Here is a 21,610-nt window from a genome sequence, read left to right as displayed (position 1 = left end):
GAAGAGACATTTTAATGACCTCACTGCTTTTCTGCTGGACAAATTCAGTACACAAGATCAGCTGAAATTCCAAGCTGTCAAGAGAAACTAAGCCCAATATGAAACATCTGTGCGTAGGATAAGCATATACATAGCATTTGCAGGAAAATTGTAATATTGATTTTGTTGGGAGATCTGTGGCTGCTTAACAGCCCAAATTTGTCAAATAGACAAACACATTTACTGGCACTCAAACAAACAAACACAGTGCTATTGTTTTCTAGGAATTCACATGGATTTTATTCTTGGCACATTATTGCCCTCTCATGTTCCAGTTATTATCTCTGCATATGATATGTTGCAGTGAATGCCAAATAAGACACACCAAGAGGAATCGGATGATTTGAAAAAAAAATTAAAAAAATTAGTGGAATGCCGGTTCAGTATGCATCCTACCTTTTTTGGCACCAAGTACTTAAGAGCCACAACTACTTTTTTACTCTCATTGTCTTTCTCACCTCAATCTTGTCTTCACTCACTGCTCTTTTCTCGCAGTGAAACATTTCTCCAATATTTTTACATTCGCTCTCCATTCTCTTTCTTTTCCAGTCCCATCACACTTTCACACATTCCTGACATCCACTCTGAACCTTGCTAATCTCTGTTATTCTCCCACTTTATCTCCCTCTTTTCATTCTTTACTAAAATAAAGGGCAGTTTGAAGAAGAACATTAACTTCTATTTTCACATAATTGAAGATCATAAGCTGTCAAATATTGAAAGTGGTCCATTTGTATGACACATAAATAGTTTCAGTTAAGTGAAAAAAAAAAGTGTCATTAATTTTTGGTCTTATTCAATTTTAGATAACTTAAAAATGCTACTTAAATACTTAATTTCTCCTCTCATCTGTCCTGCTCATGAACTTGTCAAGTCTGTCAACTGAACACAGAGAGCCAAGCTGATATCTACCCTCCATCTAGCGTTAACTTCCAGTAACAAGTTGAACAAGTTAACAGCATTTTTAAGTAACAGAATATGAATAGAATCAGCACCTGTAATGTTTGTACTGAATCTCAAGTTGGAATCCCTTACACCAATCGTTACTGAAAAAAAAATCATCTCATTAATGTCACTGCCTGAAACAGCACGCAAACAAAAGCCACAAATAGAATTAAAAAAATAAATTCAACTAGCATCTTAACTCAAAATGATGTCAAATTACAAACAAGTGTTCAACCACCCCTGACAGAAAAACACGAGTTTCCCATGTTTTCCACATGGGAATCACATCTGTTGACACAAGTTCACCACTTGTTGCAACATGGGAAAAATATGTAGAAAAGTGTTGATGTGAATCTACATGGGCTTCACACATTACACCATGAAAATGTTCCAAAATCACATGTTTCCCATGGGCAAAATCCATGTTTCACATGTGCACACTCTCATGTGTATGTGGTCACATGTTATAACAAGAGTTCTTGCACATGTGAAATTCATATTGTTTTCTGTAAGGGACAGGCTTTTTACTTTAAAATTATATTTTACTTTCAATTCGACTTTTTATGTTCTTTGATAGTAAAAGGGTTTAAGGTGCAGGGCCTCTTTCTAATTTTTTTTTTTTTTTTTTTTATCTTTCAGGAGTCTGTCAGTCTTTCTTGACAGTCAGAGAAAAAGAAGGAGGGTAAAAGAGAGTATGAGGAGAGATGTAACTGTACTGCACACCCACACAAGGGGTGTTAAGATTAATTATAGATTAAAGCGGATGGAAGGTAGTTGAAGAGCCTTGCATCGGTAAGGTGATGAGGTCAGAAGTAGGCCATGGGCGGGGGTGGATTTAGAAAAGATGCCATGTGAAAGGAGAGCAGGATGAAAGAAAAAAAAAAAAAAAGACAAGAAGAAAAAAGAGAATAGACAGCAGACTGAGCTGAAAAAAGTGGGAAAATGGGAAAGAGCTGGTGATAAAGAGAAAAAAGTGCGAGAGAAAGTGGCTGAAAAAGTGAGAAAGAGATAAGGAGAGGGACAAACTGGGAGGGAGGAGGGAGAGATGGGGTTGTAAAGAAGAACGCTGGGGAAAGTAAACAGCTGTTTTTGAGATGACACTGGGAAACAGATAACAAAAACAAGCCTCATTAAAACTCATTTTGCCTCCTGGGATTCTTTGGAAATTTCAGAAGCTGTCATTATCAGTTTACCTGCTTTCCTCTGTCTCTCGCGACCTCTCTTCCTCTCTCACCTCTGACAATTTGGTGTGGGTAAGACTATGCTCCAATAATTATGCGTCTGTCTCTCTCTTTTCCACCTGACACCCTCCAACAAGTCGCAGCAGGGTGTCAAATTTTCAAAAGAGGAATCATCGGCTGCACCTTTTCTCAGAGTGGTAACAATGTGTGTTGGTGGAACGCTGTCAACACCATGCGGAGAGCTGGCAGCTGTGTGGGTCTGTCTCTTCCTGTCCTCACTCTTTCTCTACCTCTCGTCCGTGGGCGTCAATATTTCTTGATACGTGCGCATAGGCATATCATCAACATATGGCCTGTGATCATACAGAAACAGAAGACTGTTGGAAGAACAATGGCTTCGGTCTTGAGAACAATGGTTTCATACTCTGCTGGCTGTAACTAATGATCACTTCCACATTGTCGCTGTTTTGTGAGCCAAGTGTGCCTCACTTGCTAAAACAAAAATAGACGTGCAATTCACAATTTTTAGTACAAGCACACAGTATAAGAAGCACATTCGGTGTAATTAATGTCACTAATTTCATGTGAAACGTGAAAATGTGCCAATAGGTTTCTCCGCGTTTTACCTTAAATTAAATTTCATCTTCAAAAATGATGGTATAGAGACATCCAGTGATAAAATATGTGAGAAAGAACAAAAATGAGATTGAAAATAGGTCTAATTACTTTAAAGGATGAACACTCGATGACTTGAATGACCTATGGAAGGGTGGCAATTTTTGTCAGTTGTCCCACAGAAAACTCCCATTTATTAGATAGCATTCAAAACTATAAGTGAGTGTGAGTAGTTACACAGAAGAGGCAGTGTAAAACTGTCATAAAAATGTCAAATTGAGTAATGAGTCAGAAATAAATATTCACGAGGAGGAAAGTCATCTTTCCTGAGGCACAAAACATATTCAGGGGAAACAGTCAGGAGTGTCAGCCGAGGCTGTCTGTCTTCAAAAATCTCAAAGTTTGCCCACATGGTGTTACCCAGTCAAGAACAGTGGAGTTGGAGGAATACTAATAATGCCTTTTGAAGAATTTGTTTCCATGAAAGATAATGAAGCAGAATGAATGTACAGTAATAGAGCCAGAAACACTTAGCCCATCACAGGACTACACAACGTCTGATACGTTAATGCTGCTAGAGTTACACAATAAAGGCCTCGTTTTATACAGTTTATATGGTATTAAAAGAATAGTAGCAGGGCAATCGTGATAAGATTGAGAGAGATTAAGGTCAGAGAGAGCTTCACAGAAACAAATCAGAGCCATTGAACAAGATATTTGACTATACTGTGTGTTTGGTAGTTACTTGGTTTGTGTAATTGTTTTTATTATTGTGGCCAAGTTTTCGAGTTTGCCTGTCCTTGAAGCAACCTTTAGAGCTTTACAACTATTTACCAACCCATACTGTATGCATGCTGTGCTAGGTGGCTAACAGGTCACTCTCATTCTGGGCTACCTAGATAGTATAACCCTGACATGCTTTCTAGGTTTAAAATAACACAGGGCTAGGTCTCAGACGACACACTGTTCCTCATTTAGTGCTCTAGTTTCATTTTCTTGCCAATGTATGTGTGTGTGTCTGTGTGTGTGCGCGTGTGTGTCTGGTGATAGTTGTATGTGTGTGTGCATCTTAATTGAGATCCCATCACACAAAGTTATGACCCAGTACTAACTTCCTGTAACTCCTCTAAAAATACAGTCTATCCAAACTTTTTAATAGCTCATTTGCTTATTTGAGTCGAAGGCTGCAGCACTGAGTGACATAAAAAACAGCACAGAGAAAAAGCTTGGATGAAACGCAGCATCGCTTAGGAGCTGAGCTCAAAATCAGTAAGTAGTACATCGGTTCAGTTCTTCCCAGAACTTGTCACTTTCTTGTCAGCAGCTGTGAATCTGATACACCGAGCCTCATTGCTTGTTTGTTTACTGACTGCTTCAGTACAGCAGTCCTGCGTCTTGTGTTATTTAAGTTTACTGAAATAATGTGAATATTAGTTCACAGGAAGGACTCTGCTTAAACAGGCTACAATTTGTTTTATAGCATCATGTTATTAGAATTTGGAGACTATGTTACTGTTTATTTGGATGGATCGGTGGGACCAAAACAATAGAGGAAAACCCCAGAGTGCAATTGCATCAGACAAAAACAGAACACCACAAATTCTTTCTATAGCACCACTTCACTGTTCACAAACACAGACACTATGGCACAAACATCGTCATCACGCTGTAAGAAGAAGATAAGGGTGAACATGGATGTCGACTTTTTCTGATGGAGAGGTTTGAAGTTGGACAAATGAGGTTGGACTCATGTTCGAGTCGCTCACAGATAGTTCTTTTTTTTTTTTTAAGTGGGGTTGCAAGAGGTACTCATCCATAGTCAGTGTATTACCTGAAGTAGATGGGGGGTCAGCACGTCACAGTTTGGAGAAGCAGGCAGCTGTATCAGCATTGAAGCTGAGCAATGGGTCAGCACCAAAACGTATCTTAGCCGCCTAAAAGAAGGCCCACTTAAAAAAAAAAAAAATCAATATCAGTTTAAGTATGCTTTATTTAGCATATTTTCACCACTTTACCTTGCCATCAGACAGCCCTTTCTGACGGGAAACTGCACCATTATATCTATCTGTGCTCTCTTCAAAGCCACATCTGATAAAAACTGTAATTTTATCTTGCAGAACACGGGGAGGTTCTGTTCTACAGCTGCCTCGATCAGTTACTTTGTGTCTGTTATTGTGGTGTTTTAACACGTAAGTCCGAATTTAAACATCAAAGTCGCACAAGAACACAAACCACCTAGCCGATGAAGGCAGTGGCAGATCAGTAACTCCCGAGGAGCTCTCCGAGGTAAAATTACTGTTTTTGTCTTGGGAGTCTGGTGACTTTGAAGAGAGCGATGTAACTGCACTACACAGTTCATTCTGGTCTGCAGGGGAGACGGAAATTACGTGAACTTTCAAAGAACAAAATGATGCCTCATGATCCTTCCCTTCTCTGGCTTTATAATACAGTATTCCATGCAGTTTTACTGCTGCCTTATAGTTGAAATTGGCTGGAAATTGCTAATTATAAGTTTTAGGTGTATAGGCTTACTTGATATGAGTGATGTTGTCCAAATACACCTTGCCTGCACAGATCCTGCAACTTTCAGTCCAGTGTGACTGTTATAATGCCCAAGAGTACCTAGCAAAGCTCTCATTGAAACAGAAAAGGCTGTGGGTCCAGTCTGTTTTTGACAGGGTATATATGATTGTAATGGTCTGAACCGTCCTGCTGGAAGTCAATGCTCTGCATTTAAGAGTCAGTGGACAAATATAGTCATACTCTGATCTCCAAGCACACACCCACATCCCCCACCAACCTCCCTCTGTCTCTTACAGTAGTGAATGTTAAACATTACATGGACCTAGAAATATCACAGCACTCATAAAATATAAATGGTAGATACACAGTAAAAAAAAAACACACTCACAGACATGCACTATTCCCTGCTTGTGCATTCAAAGAAAACCCTGAGCTGGGTAGGGATGCACAAAAATCTCCATGGGATAATGGTTGTCTCAATGATACTTGACATTTTTTTATTTTTTTGTATCATATTTCTCTTTCTTCCTCTGCCTCAAATTCTGACTGTTATTTATTGTACTTTTTTTTTTTCTGATGAACTGCTGTTGTTTAGAAGCTGCTTCTGGATTAAGTTTTATTGAGCATACTGATCTGACTATAGTACTAGATAGGTCAGCTTATGCAACATGCATGGCTCACTGCATATGGGGGATGTATTGTCCTCTCTCATACTCTCCTACTGTTTCTTCTCCTGTGTTCTCCCACTCTGCGGGTTCAGTGGTCATACAGATGGTAAACCATATGACTACACTCTTATTTTATAGGTCAAGTGCAATAGGAACTGTAGTGCACTTGTTTATATTTATATTTAAGTAAGGAAATTCTTCAAATTTTGAATCTATTATAATGTCCTAATCAGTGTCTGCTCCAGTCTGTCATGCAGTCAATGGATGCTTACCCAGGTTAAAATAAAGTCTTGTAGAACACACAGGACTTCTCAGAGGAACATCTAAAATATCGTGTGTTAAAAATCAATATCTAAAATAGTACACGATCAAAAACACCATTGTCCTCTTACCCTCAGTAGGCTAGAAAATGTTCTCTTCTTCTGGTGGAGAGCAGGGGCGTAATGTGAATGTCAGCATAGATTAGCATGGATGAAGAGAGGCTCATGTAAACTCCTACTCTCTTCCCAGACAAATAGTCGTGTCCTTCCCATCTCAGCCCTAAATGTTCTTCATTTATGTGTCATGGACAAAGACCAAGCTATCAAAGCAATGATGTTGCACCATGTCTTCTCCTCTCACATCTTCCTCTTCTCTCCTCTCCCCACTCCCCTCACCTACCCTCCCCCTTCTCCCCTGCCCTCCCCTCCCCTCACCTCCTCGTGGGTATGCTACAGGCAGCATATGTGTATATGTGCATATACAGTGTTTATGTAAATATAATAGCGTCTGCTACAGCAGCCACTGTTGCACTGCTAACCTCAGTACATATGTTGCCTGTGCACTGAGGGTGTACTAAAACTTGAAAACTGTTATTAACTTTCGGTCACACACACACAACAATATATAATTAATAAATATAATTACAGCGATAATTGCATCTTCTCTTTAGCTCTTTTTCTGTCACTGGCACTATTACCCACACAAGGTATACTGATAATTACTTGCAGGCAGTAGCTTCATTAGCCAGCAGACCTGGCAAGCAGATTAATACTTTAAAGAGTTGAGGGAAAGAATGAGGGAGGGTGTTAGAAGTTATAAAATATGAGGTAATGTTCAAAAGTTTAGTATTTGCATGAGAGAGGGAGGATTAGGTCAACACAAACCGTGAACTAACGTGGCATATGACAAGTATATACAGTGGTGTGAAAAAGTGTTTGCCCCCTTCCTGATTTCTTTTTTTTTTTTTGCATGTTTGAGATCATCAAACAAATTTAAATATTAGTCAAAGATAACACAAGTAAACACAAAATGCAGTTTTTAAATGAAGGTTTTTATTATTAAGGGAGAAAAAAAAAAATCCAAACCCACATGGCCCTGTGTGAAAAAGTGTTTGCCCCCTAAACCTAATAACTGGTTGGGCCACCCTTAGCAGCAACATCTGCAATCAAGCGTTTGCGATAACTTGCAATCAGTCTTTTCCAGCTGTGGAGGAATTTTGGCCCACTCATCTTTGCAGAGTTGTTGTAATTCAGCCACATTGGAGGGTTTTCCAGCACCAACCGCCTTTTTATGGTCATGCCACAGCATCTCAATAGGATTCAGGTCAGGACTTTGACTAGGCCACTCCAAAGTCTTCATTTTGTTTTTCTTCAGCCATTCAGAGGTGGACTTGCTGGTGTGTTTTGGATCATTGTCCTGCTGCAGAACTCAAGTTGGCTTCAGCTTGAGGTCACGAACAGATGGCCGGACATTCTCCTTCAGGTTTTTTTGGTAGACAGAAGAATTCATGGTTCCATTTATCACAGCAAGTCTTCCAGGTCCTGAAGCAGCAAAACAGCCCCAGACCATCACACTCCCACCACCATATTTTACTGTTGGTATGATGTTCTTTTTCTGAAATGTGGTGTTACTTTTACGCCAGATGTAACGGGACACACACTTTCCAAAAAGTTCAACTTTTGTCTCATCAGTCCACAGAGTATTTTCCCAAAAGTCTTGGGGATCATCAAGATGTTTTCTGGCAAAAATGAGACGAGCCTTAATGTTCTTTTTGCTCAGCGGTGGTTTTGGTCTTGGAACTCTGCCATGCAGGCCATTTTTGCCCAGTCTCTTTCTTATGGTGGAGTCATGAACACTGACCTTAACGGAGGCAAGTGAGGCCTGCAGTTCTTTGGATGTTGTTGTGGGGTCTTTTGTGACCTCTCGGATGAGTCGTCGCTGCGCTCTTGAGGTAATTTTGGTCGGCCGGCCACTCCTGGGAAGGTTCACCACTGTTCCATGTTTTCTCCATTTGTGGATAATGGCTCTCACTGTGGTTCGCTGGAGTCCCAAAGCTTTAGAAATGGCTTTATAACCTTTTCCAGAGTGATAGATCTCAATTACTTTCGTTCTCATTTGTTCCTGAATTTCTTTGGATCTCGGCATGATGTCTAGCTTTTGAGGACCTTTTGGTCAACTTCACTTTGTCAGGCAAGTCCTATTTAAGTGATTTCTTGATTGAGAATAGGTGTGGCAGTAATCAGGCCTGGGTGTGGCTAGAGAAATTGAACTCAGGTGTGATAAACCACAGTTAAGTTATGTTTTAACAGGAGGGGCAAACACTTTTTCACACAGGGCCATGTGGGTTTGGATTTTTTCTCTCCCTTAATAATAAAAACCTTCATTTAAAAACTGCATTTTGTGTTTACTTGTGTTATCTTTGACTAATATTTAAATTTGTTTGATGATCTGAAACATTTAAGTGTGACACACATGCAAAAAAATTGGAAATCAGGAAGGGGGCAAACACTTTTTCACACCACTGTACCTAATTCTTTAATTTGCTCTACCAGAGTCTTTACTCCTGTCTTTACATAAAATGTATGTGTGCATGGGTGCATGCTAGACTGGGTATGCATGCATATGTGTGTACCATCTGTTCCATGTTTCTGAATGCACCGATGCAATAATAAATGAGTTCCAGGAAATTATGAAATAATACAGGAATATCTATAAATACAGAGACAGAGCGAGACGCGGACGGGGCAAAACTCAGAAAAGACACAAGAGACAAACAACACATGAACACAATTATTCATTCTTTTGACCTTTCTCTGCATTACAGATGAATTGAAAGCTTAAACTGTATCAAAGAAGGACAGGGCTAGTGATGTAACCTAATGTGAGCAAAATTATTGAATGCTAGACGCAGTATACTGGCACACTGACTGCTACAGTTGTGCCAAAATGAAAGAGAGGCTGAGAGAGAGACAGAGAGAGAGAGGAGGAAAATAAAGAGAGCCTGAGAAGTATTTATTCCGTTCTGTGTGTGTAGGTGTGTGTGTGCGTCTGTGTTTCACAAACAGATGCACAGGAGTGAAAAGACAAGCTGGCGTGATAATAATGTGTAAGAGAAAGTGATGGAAAGAAAGCCCCAGGGATATAAGTGACAAACAAAAGGTAAAGTGTAGAGCTGCATGAAAAAGTGTCTCTTTATCTTTTTCTCCTCCCAGTTGACTTTCACCCTTGAAATGTTTTTTTTTTTTTTTTTTTTATTTTTTTTATTGCATTCTGGGATTGCTGGTGACCCAGCACTTAGATAAAGCAGATTAAGTTGCATATCAAAATCACATTGCTTGTAACTTTTCAGAGTGTAGTATTTATAATAGCAAACACAAATAATACTTTTGAAATTTTTCTTCGTCACCTTTTAAAAATAAATATGTATTATGTCAGGAAAACCTTTTTTTTTGTGAATTACACTCACGTAGATGTGGTTATTGCTTTGCACAGTGATGGATCTTGTATGAAGCATGCACCACTTGTGCAAAGATGAACCAGTATTTTTGTGTGAGTGCTTTTCAGCTGCAGTGATTCTGATTGTGGACAAACTAAAGTCTTTAAAGCATCCATCAACTTTTGGCATTTGTGCACCGCTTTCTGTTTCTACAGTTGTGGCTGTAGCAACAGAAAGCCAATATTTAACAGATGTATGACATCTTTCCAAGTTGGAAATTTGATTTTGAAAACTTCTAGTGTGTTTATAAAAAGGGGGTTGAGGCAGTTCAGGTTACAGCATGAGATTCCCATACCAGACTTAATTTCTCTGGAGGCCACAAATTGGATATTATGACCACTGTGCCATTCAGAGCTCGTGCAATTTTCCATGCTCTGCTTCCATAATCATGAGTGGCACAAAAACTAATTTTCATCATCAGATTTCTCAGGTACATCTTACTTTGCAGAGATATTGTTATCAAAACAAAATACCATTCTGAAATAAATCTGTAACCCGGGTGCAGCCCATTATGTTGCAAAAACCCAAATAAATACACTTCTGTATCTTTGTGTCTATATAGGTATTGCAACAGTGAGACAACATGAGACAGTGACTGAAAGAGGAAAAGAAAAGACAGGAGAAACACACATAAAGGGACACGGGTATGTCTCAAGTTGTATTCCAATATAAAACTTTGAACAAACAGGCAACAGGGAGCAATCCTAATTTAATACGAGAAGGTTGCAGCTTGTGTTTGTTAGTGACGCTGCAGTTTTACACTACAGGTGAAGCCAAAGCATTTGGATGTACTGGAAAGAGGGATTGCTAAACTTACGAGTGAGAACAAAATCCTATTGTTTGGACCGATAGTGGTACTAAAATCTGTAGGATTATTTCACTGGGGAACATAACTGTGCAGGCTAGTGCACATTCATGCTCATGTGTTGCTCACATTCAGACAGGCTAATAAACAAAAAGATACAGCAGTTAACATCCTCTGTAGAGGTAACTAAGTTATTGCAGTGTCACTACATACATACAAACAAATTTGATTAAAAAAAATGTAACTGACATATGACATTTTGAATACACTTTTACACATTGATTGGTGGCAATTAAATCTAAGTCCCGCTGCAGTAACCCATCTGTTTTTTCAAGTCAAGGACAATTTACAACCACTCATAAATGAAAAAGCTCAGTAACTGAAGTCTTGGTGGATATAAGTCCAATTAGCTCAGAACTCATCAGTAAAACATGTCACACACTTGATGAGACTCAAACTATGAGGTAATTTAATGCTTCATTCCTTCAGCCCTTCGCTGCAGCACCAACACACATGAATGAGACTGTAGACAATGCTGAAACACACTCTCACACACCAAACATATTTCCACATATCAGGTCTAGACTACTCAAAACTCACATGAACACAAAAAACACAGGCACGTCTGGCTTAGTTGTCATACAAACACACAGACACACATAGCCAGACACAGGCAAACACAAAGTCTGTGTTCCAGGCAGCCACCAGATCGATAATCCCATTATAGCTGAAAAAGGGTCTTTTATTTGTTCTGATTGAGTTGGGAGGAAGAGGCATGGCTCATAATTAAAGCAGGATTTTCTAGATTGATGGTTAAATGGGGTGGATCGGAATTTAAGCAGATACTTGATTGTGATAAACAATCCTCTTCACAAAGACACAGGCTTAAATTTTGCCTCTCTTTTTCTCTATGTCTCCATTGCCCCTTGCTTGGTCCATCACACTTCACATCAACAGCGTACAATTTTATTCCCTCCTTTGAGATGTGGTGTAGATGTGGGTGCAACAATAACAGTATATGCCAGGTCACATGCTTTGAAAAGGAGTGCTTGAAAAGAGGTCATATTGCTGCATTTATCTCCAATCAGAGTCTGTACAATTGGACTTGGCCAGAGTCCAAGACTTAACTTTAGAGCCGTGACAAAGAAACAGAGCTTACACTTTTGTTAACAAATACTTGCTGTGAATCACCCTCAACACACATTACATAAAAACAAAGCTACTAGAAAAAGGTATGGTATGAGTATTTATGCTACAGTTTGCCCCAGTTAAAACAGTTCTCTCAGGCTGTTGCTGTAACAATCTTGCAATCACTGGCATTCACATCGTTGGCATAAATTAAATCATTTTCATGTCTAAATCTCTCTTTAGCATCTCTTGAATGATGTAAGTGACTCTCCACAATCATCCCTACAACAGTGGTTTCACTTTTTACACATCATGTCTCTTTACTGTAATACCCATGTATCTAGAAGGTGTGATATTTCCATGAACTTTATTCAGGAATCGGTTCTGATCCTAATGAATAGCACTCTTTCTCTTAAAGAGGTAATTTGTTTGCAAAAGGGGTCAAGTACATCCTTCAAGTTAATTAATTAATTAAATATACAAGAAAGATAATGATGCTTGTCACTGTGTCTTGGGCAGCACTGTTTAATGAGTGTCCACCAACTGTTGTCGTTTTATGAATCAAGAGCAACTTGCTCTGCTATGTCCCTAAACGCATCACAGCGGTTTTTATTAGCTCACCTGTCAGACTCAAAAACCCTTTAAGGGCCCCCTAGTTGCCGCTCTGTTTCTATACTCAACTGGGCTGGAATGATTTGAAAAGACCCGACTAAACGAGAGTGACATCCTCAGGGCTCGCCATTTAATTAAAGCCACAAACATAAAACAAATTAAGGGGATTTACTTATAGACCTGTTCAGGGTGTTCCCCGCCTTTTGCCCAATGTCAGCTGGCATAGGCTCCAGCCCCCCCTGTGACCCTGTACAGGATTAAGCGGGTGTAGATAATGGAAGGACTGGCTTATGTAAACGATTATATCACTGGCAGATGTAACTGTGACGAGCCCCATACATTTTCACAGGGTTACAGTAACTGATGAAGCAGGTCACAGCTGATCATGTAGGACGCACGCACGCATGTTACATTACACATGGCCTTGTCATAAGAAACCAGAGGCTAACATCTGATGTCTTTGTTTAGGCTCTGTATACATACAGTATGTAGCCATACATTCATATATAGGCTCCCTCTGTGTTTTCTTTGTGTGGTTTTTATAAGTCTTCCGACACTGTAGTATTGAAATTAAAATGACTGGCTGATTTGTTTTGCCAGAGCACATGCTGGTAAATGGAGCTTTTAGACAGTGAAAACTGCTCACTGAGGTGAAATAGAGACTGACCGTGTCTAACACGTCATGACAAATATTTACAACTTTATTCGATTGCAGTTAACATTTCAGCAGTCCCTGTATTCACTGCTAAAGATGTATTCAAATAAGGGAGAAATGCACTGCAGCTGTGAGTCAAGGGTTTCCCTGTGATGAGGTAGCACCACCGCCTCCAATGGAGAGGCTATAGAGCTCATTGTGACTGGTGGTGCATGGAAGGACATTGTTGTCATGCCCACAGAGACGGTGAGTGTATGCTGAAATTAAAGTGCTCCACACAGAATCTTAGCTTGAAACCCTGTCTGACATTGAGTAGCAGAGGTCACTGTGTGCACACATTGTTAAATAAATATACAGTGGGTACGGAAAGTATTCAGACCCCTTTACATTTTTCACTCTTTGTTTCATTGCAGCCATTTGCTAAAATCAAAAAAGTTCATTTTATTTCTCATTAATGTACACTCAGCACCCCATCTTGACAGAAAAAAACAGAAATGTAGAAATTTGTGCAAATTTATTAAAAAAGAAAAACTGAAATATCACATGGTCATAAGTATTCAGACCCTTTGCTGTGACACTCATATTTAACTCACATGCTGTCCATTTCTTCTGATCCTCCTTGAGATGGTTCTACTCCTTCATTGGAGTCCAGCTGTGTTTAATGAAGCTGATTGGACTTGATTAGGAAAGGCACACACCTGTCTATATAAGACCTTACAGCTCACAGTGCATGTCAGAGCAAATGAGAATCATGAGGTCGAAGGAACTGTCCAAGGAGCTCAGAGACAGAATTGTGGCAAGGCACAGATCTGGCCAAGGTTACAAAATAATTTCTGCAGCACTCAAGGTTCCTAAGAGCACAGTGGCCTCCATAATCCTTAAATGGAAGAAGTTTGGGACGACCAGAACTCTTCCTAGACCTGGCTGTCCAGCCAAACTGAGCAATCGTGGGAGAAGAGCCTTGGTGAGAGAGGTAAAGAAGAACCCAAAGATCACTGTGGCTGAGCTCCAGAGATGCAGGAGGGAGATGGGAGAAAGTTCCACAAAGTCAACTATCACTGCAGCCCTCCACCAGTCGGGGCTTTATGGCAGAGTGGCCCGACGGAAGCCTCTCCTCAGTGCAAGACATATGAAAGCCCGCATAGAGTTTGCCAAAAAACACATGAAGGACTCCCAGACTATGAGAAATAAGATTATCTGGTCTGATGAGACCAAGATTGAACTTGTTGGCGTTAATTCTAAGCGGTATGTGTGGAGAAAACCAGGCACTGCTCACCACCTGCCCAATACAATCCCAACAATGAAACATGGTGGTGGCAGCATCATGCTATGGGGGTGTTTTTCAGCTGCAGGGACAGGGCGACTGGTTGCAATTGAAGGAAAGATGAATGCGGCCAAGTACAGAGATATCCTGGAAGAAAACCTCTTCCAGAGTGCTCTGGACCTCAGACTGGGCTGAAGGTTCACCTTCCAACAAGACAATGACCCGAAGCACACAGCTAAAATAACAAAGGAGTGGCTTCAGAACAACTCTGTGACCATTCTTGACTGGCCCAGCCAGAGCCCTGACCTAAACCCAATTGAGCATCTCTGGAGAGACCTGAAAATGGCTGTCCACCAACGTTCACCATCCAACCTGACGGAACTGGAGAGGATCTGCAAGGAAGAATGGCAGAGGATCCCCAAATCCAGGTGTGAAAAGCTTGTTGCATCATTCCCAAGAAGACTCATGTGTGCTGAGTGTACATTAATGAGAAATAAAATGAACTTTTTTGATTTTAGCAAATGGCTGCAATGAAACAAAGAGTGAAAAATTTAAAGGGGTCTGAATACTTTCCGTACCCACTGTATATACAAGATCTACTGTAATAATTCTAGCCTTTATTTTCCCTCCTTACTTACAGGACAATGATTATATTGTAAGCAGTGATATAATGTGACTTCCAGGTGGTAGTCACAATACAAATGACAAAATAATTAAGAATCAGTAACAGCTTTTTGGCCACAGCTGTCAGGCATTAAAATGTGTTAACTAGATCTCTAATGAAGAAAATGAGTACACAAAATGAACTTTCAGTGGAGACAAACAATACAGTGCTAAAACAAAAGTAAAAACATATAACATGAATCATTGAGGAGGCATTATGTTCAGCATGATTTCAAGGAAAACATCTGTCAGAGTACAGGTGCATCCAAGAGGGCGCAGCAGGTCGAGATGAGGAACTGCGCATGCCATATAGTCATGTCAGTGTAAACAATCATTGAATAGTGGATAAAGAATGCAACGTTCCCTTGAAGTGCTGGTGCCTTTATGTGTCACTATAAACAATGCAGCAGCACAAAACTAGACATTTACCAGTCAAAGTCACTGTGAACACAGCTTAGCTGTCAGAAGTGAAAACAGAGATTCTGAATCAGCCCGAGAAGGAGGATTGACAGCAATAGAGCCAAAGCATTTGTGTGTGCCAAAGTCCCACAGTTTCCAACAAGTAAAATCAATGTCCAAGATCCCTGTGCGTCTGAAGCAGCAAAACAGGAATCTTGTTTAAACTGCTAAGAGCACGTCAGCTGACTTCTATCACCAAACTCTGACTTAAACCTTTAGTGTGGGACTTTTATATATAAACAAATGTTCACTATGTTCATGCAGAGAATGCACGAAGAATGCAAAGTGGGCATGCACAACAGATTTATGATAGCCAAGCTGCCTAACTTTTGGATAAAAGCCCTATGCTAACTGGGAAGGGGGCAAAATGATTCAATCACACAGGTCTCCTAGACTTTCCATATCTTATCAGACGGAATCCATCAAACGTTGATGGCAAAATGTGTCAATTCGCGGGGCTGTGATGCTCAAAACTATCATCTATCATTTTACAGTTGCAGTCTTACAGCAGCAACAGGCATATGATGTAAGAACATGTCAACAGGGTTTTTGTAATTAATCTCACTGTCAAAAAGAGGGAACAAAAGTACTGCACTGTGGGTTTAAAATGGGGTTTTCATAATAGTCTTACACAACATTGTTTACACTTCTTTCTCTAAAAGCAACAGCTACATAACACAACATAATGTACATTTTACAGGTAAGTATTACAGTGTTCAAGACAACTAATTTCATAAACAATCAACTTATTGTTTTTCTACTCAATCTATATATATATTTCTTCATTTATTAAATTGTTACAAATTATCAAAACCACACACACACAAAATGTTTCCAATGAAGTCACAACTTTTTAGACAGGCTTTTCAAAATTCTCTAAATTTTGCCATAGGAAATCTGTTACCTACTGCAGTTAGAAGCCTCACTTAAATTAGCATGTTCATACCATAAATCTTGGGACAAACTAAATTTTGAAAATAACAAACTGACTGTTGAATTGTCAGACCTCCCATTATGAAAGAGCACGCACAACTTGTACTGTGGAGTTGGTCCTCTGACCATAATCATGAACTTTGACATAATTGTCCAATTTGGTGAATCTATATTGGAATAAGCAGCCTCGGTCAATCACACCCATTCAACGAAGCAACTACAGCATCCGTACACGCCCCCTGTCTGAACTAAACTCTGGATTGCTTTTGAATTAACCTCAATTTAAGGGCAGGGATTGCCTTTTCCTAAACAAACACACTGCCAAAGTAAACTCAGTCAGAAGGGGGGGGAACCTCAAGGCATTCAGTTTCAACTGTGATTGCATAACTGGTGACAAAACAATATTCAACGGGCAAAGCCGACCCAATGAAGACAGAGTAGTGACTCTCATAAGCCTCCATAGCTCAACAATTACATTGCCCCATATTCCCCAATGACTGGTGTTAGTAAGGAAGACAGCTGTACAAGCCTGAGACTCTCATTTCCACATGTAAATTATGATAATTTTGTCTTTATCTTATCTGGGTTTATGTATCCAAAACATCTGAATAAACAAATTCAACACCATTAATTATCAAGACTGCAGCTCTCCATTGCATCATACAGGGCCATAGTGGGCTACGGTTGAGGGTTGGTTAGGCCTTCCCTCTCCTCTATATATAAGCATGGACAACAAACCACAGTCACTCCAAAACCTCTATCACATCCATTAAAGACCACAGAACTTAACATATCACTATGGAAGCTGTGACTTTAAATTAGTCATTTTGGATACCTCTAACCAATGAGCACGGAGGTGTCTTTCTGGGATGTTTGAGAACACCAAACAGCAAATAATACAAATGATCAACGCACATGTAATTATCAAATAGAAGACCAGGAAAATAATTTCTCTAGTTCTATTTTAGAGACGCATCTAGGGTACAGTCAATCATTGATGTTGCATCAGTCACCAAAGAAACAGAACTGAGGGCTTCCTCGAAGTAAAAACATCCCTCCTCTAATTTCTCATTGCTCAAGAGAGATAACATTTTGGCAAAAACAACCCAAAATTTTGACCAGGCACTAAAACTCTGAGAAAGTTCTGGCTGATTATAAGGAATACAAACTGACTTTAATTAAATTCAAGGCCCAAATGAATCAGAACAATGTTTTGTATTTTTTTTTCTCTCTTATCTATCTGTACTCGTTACTTTGTTTTTAAAAAAGCAGTCTACTTTCAAAGGACAATTCAGGATTCAATGTATCAATACTTTGTCTAAAACAAGGTACAGGCCATCCATGTGCACACTTACAACACGAATGCTCACACTCGTACATGTGTATATATGTTTTCATACATTTTTCAATACCGATGATTACTTGTGACCTTTTTTTTTGTGGTGCTATATTGTCAGGAACACTGAGTCCTTTCCTGACAATAGTAATTAGCATAATGGTATATGAGCTCCATGAAATGGTGGCAAAGCTTCATTTCATGAATACAAAGGTGGATGAATTGAGTTGGGTTACGATGCAATACATTTCTCTTAGAGTAGAGACAATTTTCCAACACAGTAGGTGGGAAGAAATCGGAGAAGAAGTAATTACAACAATTACGTCTTTTGCTTTATCTCTGCCTGACACAGAGAATAAAATAGTCGAGCTAAGTGAAGGACTGTCAACACTAATGACAGTGTGGCCAGTAAAATAAGTGCAATTAAAACAGGAAAGATGGCATAATATATGCTTGTGAAGACTCTAACGAATGCTTTCACACCAGTGTTAAAATTTATGCCAAAATTGCCACAGACACTCATGCACTGCACATACAGAAAGAAGCAGAAAACCAGGCACATACTGTATGTCTAACAGTTTGGCTGGCTTTATTGCTTAAAGTTAAATATTCACCAGCATGTGTTTTGTGTGGCACTAAAGGTAAATAAAGCGTAGATATGCTGGGTATATATAGGAAAACACACAGATGTGGTGAATGACTTACAAAATGAAACCGTTTTACGTGTCCATGTTCGACTTCCTTCTCAAATGAAATTAGAGCCTGAATTCAATACCCATCAGGAAAGGCATTATTTTTGTCATACCTGCTTTCTCTCTTCTTGATGTCCTCTCTTTCCTCAGGTGTGTTTATCAAGACACAGAAGTGCTCCTGTTTTTTTCTCGATGTTTATCCTTCATGAAGATTTTCCAATGAGGAAAAGTCTTCCCAGGACTCGAAGGTGAGCTGTTACACCAAACTTTGTTTTGCTTTTCTCTGCTGTGGCACAGGTCCTCAGTGGTTCTGCCGGGATTATAGGAGACAAAACTGGGCCTGGAGCTAAAATACCAAAAAAATACAAAAGGGATTAAACATCACAAACATCACCAAACATTTTGGAATTAAAAGAAAGTCGACTCGTTTCAAAACGTTCTTTACTTGTTGATTTGCATTTCAAACTCATGCATGTAACTAATCATTGTGCGTTTTCATTACCTTATTTCATTTACTGGAAATGTTTTCATATTTTGCATTTCAAACTCATGCATGTAACTAATCATTGTGCGTTTTCATTACCTCATTTCATTTACTGGAATTTTTTTCATATTTGGTAAAGAGAGTTCAAATGTTGATATAAATGGCAACATGACAACAGCATCCACCATGTTCCTTCATAATAAATGGATAAGAACTGTTTATTGTTCAAAAGAAATACCTTTTGGTAAAATATATCTATATTTTATGAGGAAGAATGAAAAAATAACAATGAATAATGCATCCCTCAGCACTCAGGGGCTTCAAATGAAATGTGAAAGGCAGCAGGGTGGCAATGTAGATGATCAAATTTGAGTTGTGACTACAGTCAGACAGAAACAATAAGTTGAGAGAGTATGAGTGAAGGAAGGATTTTCAGAAATGTACAGTTTATTTTCTGCATGAAGACTGAAGAAATGTGCAATGGACCCATGACAAGCATGATTAATAATAATGCTGAGGCATCTATCTATCTATCTATCTATCTATCTATCTATCTATCTATCTATCTATCTATCTATCTATCTATCTATCTATCTATCTATCTATCTATCTATCTATCTATCTATCTATCTATCTATCTATCTATCTATCTATCTATCTATCTATCTATCTATCTATCTATCTATCTATCTATCTATCTATCTATCTATCTATCTGTCCGTCCGTCCGTCCGTCCGTCCGTCCATCGCTCCTGCCATTTCTTATTTCTTCTCTTTCTGATTCACTTTTACTCACTCTTCATGCTGCTGTGGTTTACTTAAATTAACATCACCAATGCAGACAAGCAGGGTAACAATAATGATGACAATAATGGCTGATGATGCATCAGAAGGGTACAAGGTGGCAGATGGCTTGATCTGTAAGTGGAACTGTATATAATGAGATGCTACCTAGCTCCTATTTAAGTCACAGAGCTGGACACCTGTCACAGCACACCTCCAGCTGTCAATACACAACACATTTTGCAAGTATGAACAATTTGTGCAAATAACTGTCAGAGAAAGTGACACACACACAGTCCTCATCTTTCTCGTTCCATTTCTGCTGCTCTCTCTTTTTGCTCCTTGCCTCTCTTTATCTGTCTCTTTCCGTCTTGCTCTCTCGCACTCCCTCCAGCACTTTCACCCTCTCCCTGACACACACTCAAGAACAGAATACACACAGACAATCTAAATCAGTTAGGGAGAGCCTGGCTGGCTGCCCCAAAGTGAGCTGAGCGTGTCATCTCATTTTTAGCAATAACACTGAGCTGATCCTGCCCCTCTTTTTCAAGTTAAACGGAGAAATATCACTGCATTAGACATGATCTTTACACAGTTAAGTAGATATGTGCATGTGGGAAGATAAGAGCGCATGCCCCATGAAAACACATACACACTGAGGAAAACACATCCCATCAGCTCTCTCTCACAATAAGATATACTTGCAAATGACGTGAGTACAGTCACCGAGCATGTTTTGCATGCACCCTACAGATACAGAAATCAAACACATACACTTATTTAGTCGCCACACAAACCACAAACATTTCTAAGCTGACTGCCGACACAGGTAACATTTTTCCAAAGTTACATAAGAAAATGTGGAATGAGAGAGGACTAAATAAGGAACAAACAAATCATGCTCGTCCTTAAGCACCGTTAATGAGCAGTTTTGAACACTTATGGATCAAGGAATGTGCCATTTAGAATCATCTGTGAGAGAACAGACAGAAAGATTTAACTCTGAACCAGCTGCTAAGTGGCACAAACTAGTCAAACTCAGTCATAACTAAGCACTTCTCGTTAGTTGCTGCTTTTTGTGCTCCCAGTAAGTGACACATAGTACTGTGTAGTAATAATTTCCTCATTACTATATGATTATCTGATCATTACTTACCCATTTTGTACCACCTGAAGTAAAGTAATGCATCAAAAACCGTTTAGGAATTTTTTTTTTTTTACTGGGTAATTGACAATTAATCATTCAATAACACAAAAAGGGTTAGGTAAGAAAGTATTAGTCCTGCCGTATTCCCAGGCTGTTCATATTGTTTGTGGTATAGTTAGTGTTTATTGATCAAACATCATCATTGATTCTCCTTACTTTTCTTGAAAAGGCTTTAAAATTTGCATAAATCTTGAATACGTTTTATGTTGGTTGCGAAATATTGAACTGCAAGAATTTTACATTTTTATGTCGTTTATTAATTATTCCACTGGTCAGTAAAGATCGCTAGAGTTAAGAAAGAGATCAAAACCCTAAAAAATGCATCCAGCAAGTACTTGTGGGATTTCCTCATTCTCCAACACAGACGAAGATATCATGTGTTTCTCCCTCACTAGGCAATGTAGTTGTGTGTATTCTCACTGGTCTCAATGGCATTCTTAATAATGGATGGACACCATGTCTGACTACTATCTCAGCTTCCAGTGTGTACTTTAAATAGCCAAATGATGCATACACAATTCACATCAATATTGAAATAAGTCAAACTTGTTTTGATCACTTATACAACTTCAGTTAGGCATGAACAGGGCCTTCTTGGGACTTGGAGTCAGTTGGCTATTATTGTCTTCAATTTTATTGACACGTGCAGCAGTTTTTGTCTTTTTTTTTCTTTCTCTTGCATATATGAGTGTATCTTCAATATTTCTCTCCCTCTCCCACTCATATTCACATCAAAGAAAAACATCTGCTGACACAATGATAAGGCTGGAAATGAATCAGTCACAACACACGCACAAACGAAAGTCTTACTCATAAGTAGCTGCAGTCAGCGTTTTAAGAGCCCCCACACCCTCTCATGGGT

General features: G+C 39.2%; 2 protein-coding genes across 3 annotated transcripts in view; both read right to left on the bottom strand.

The window, feature by feature from the left end:
• The window catches only part of lgals2a (lectin, galactoside-binding, soluble, 2a), a 114,535-nt gene extending 107,059 nt beyond the window's left edge, over positions 1 to 7,476 (bottom strand). Inside the window, exon 1 of the mRNA XM_069720801.1 lies at positions 7,456 to 7,476. Within this exon, the coding sequence (XP_069576902.1) occupies positions 7,456 to 7,461 (6 nt within the window). The 5' untranslated portion in view covers positions 7,462 to 7,476. The remainder of the gene's footprint in view (positions 1 to 7,455) is intronic.
• LOC138634137 (protein phosphatase 1 regulatory subunit 29) overlaps positions 1 to 21,610 on the bottom strand; it is a 68,402-nt gene that overhangs the window by 30,424 nt on the left and 16,368 nt on the right. For both annotated transcript variants that reach the window (XM_069720796.1, XM_069720795.1), the window contains one exon: positions 18,389 to 18,621. The gene's annotated coding sequence lies outside the window, so the exon portion shown is untranslated. The remainder of the gene's footprint in view (positions 1 to 18,388; positions 18,622 to 21,610) is intronic.

The sequence above is a fragment of the Brachyistius frenatus genome, unplaced genomic scaffold (genome assembly GCF_029030835.1).
Source record: "Brachyistius frenatus isolate BFR_SWC_R1_liver_20210118 unplaced genomic scaffold, ASM2903083v1 Contig_251, whole genome shotgun sequence".
Lineage (NCBI taxonomy): Eukaryota > Metazoa > Chordata > Actinopteri > Embiotocidae > Brachyistius > Brachyistius frenatus.
This window is presented reverse-complemented; position numbering and strand designations above follow the sequence as displayed.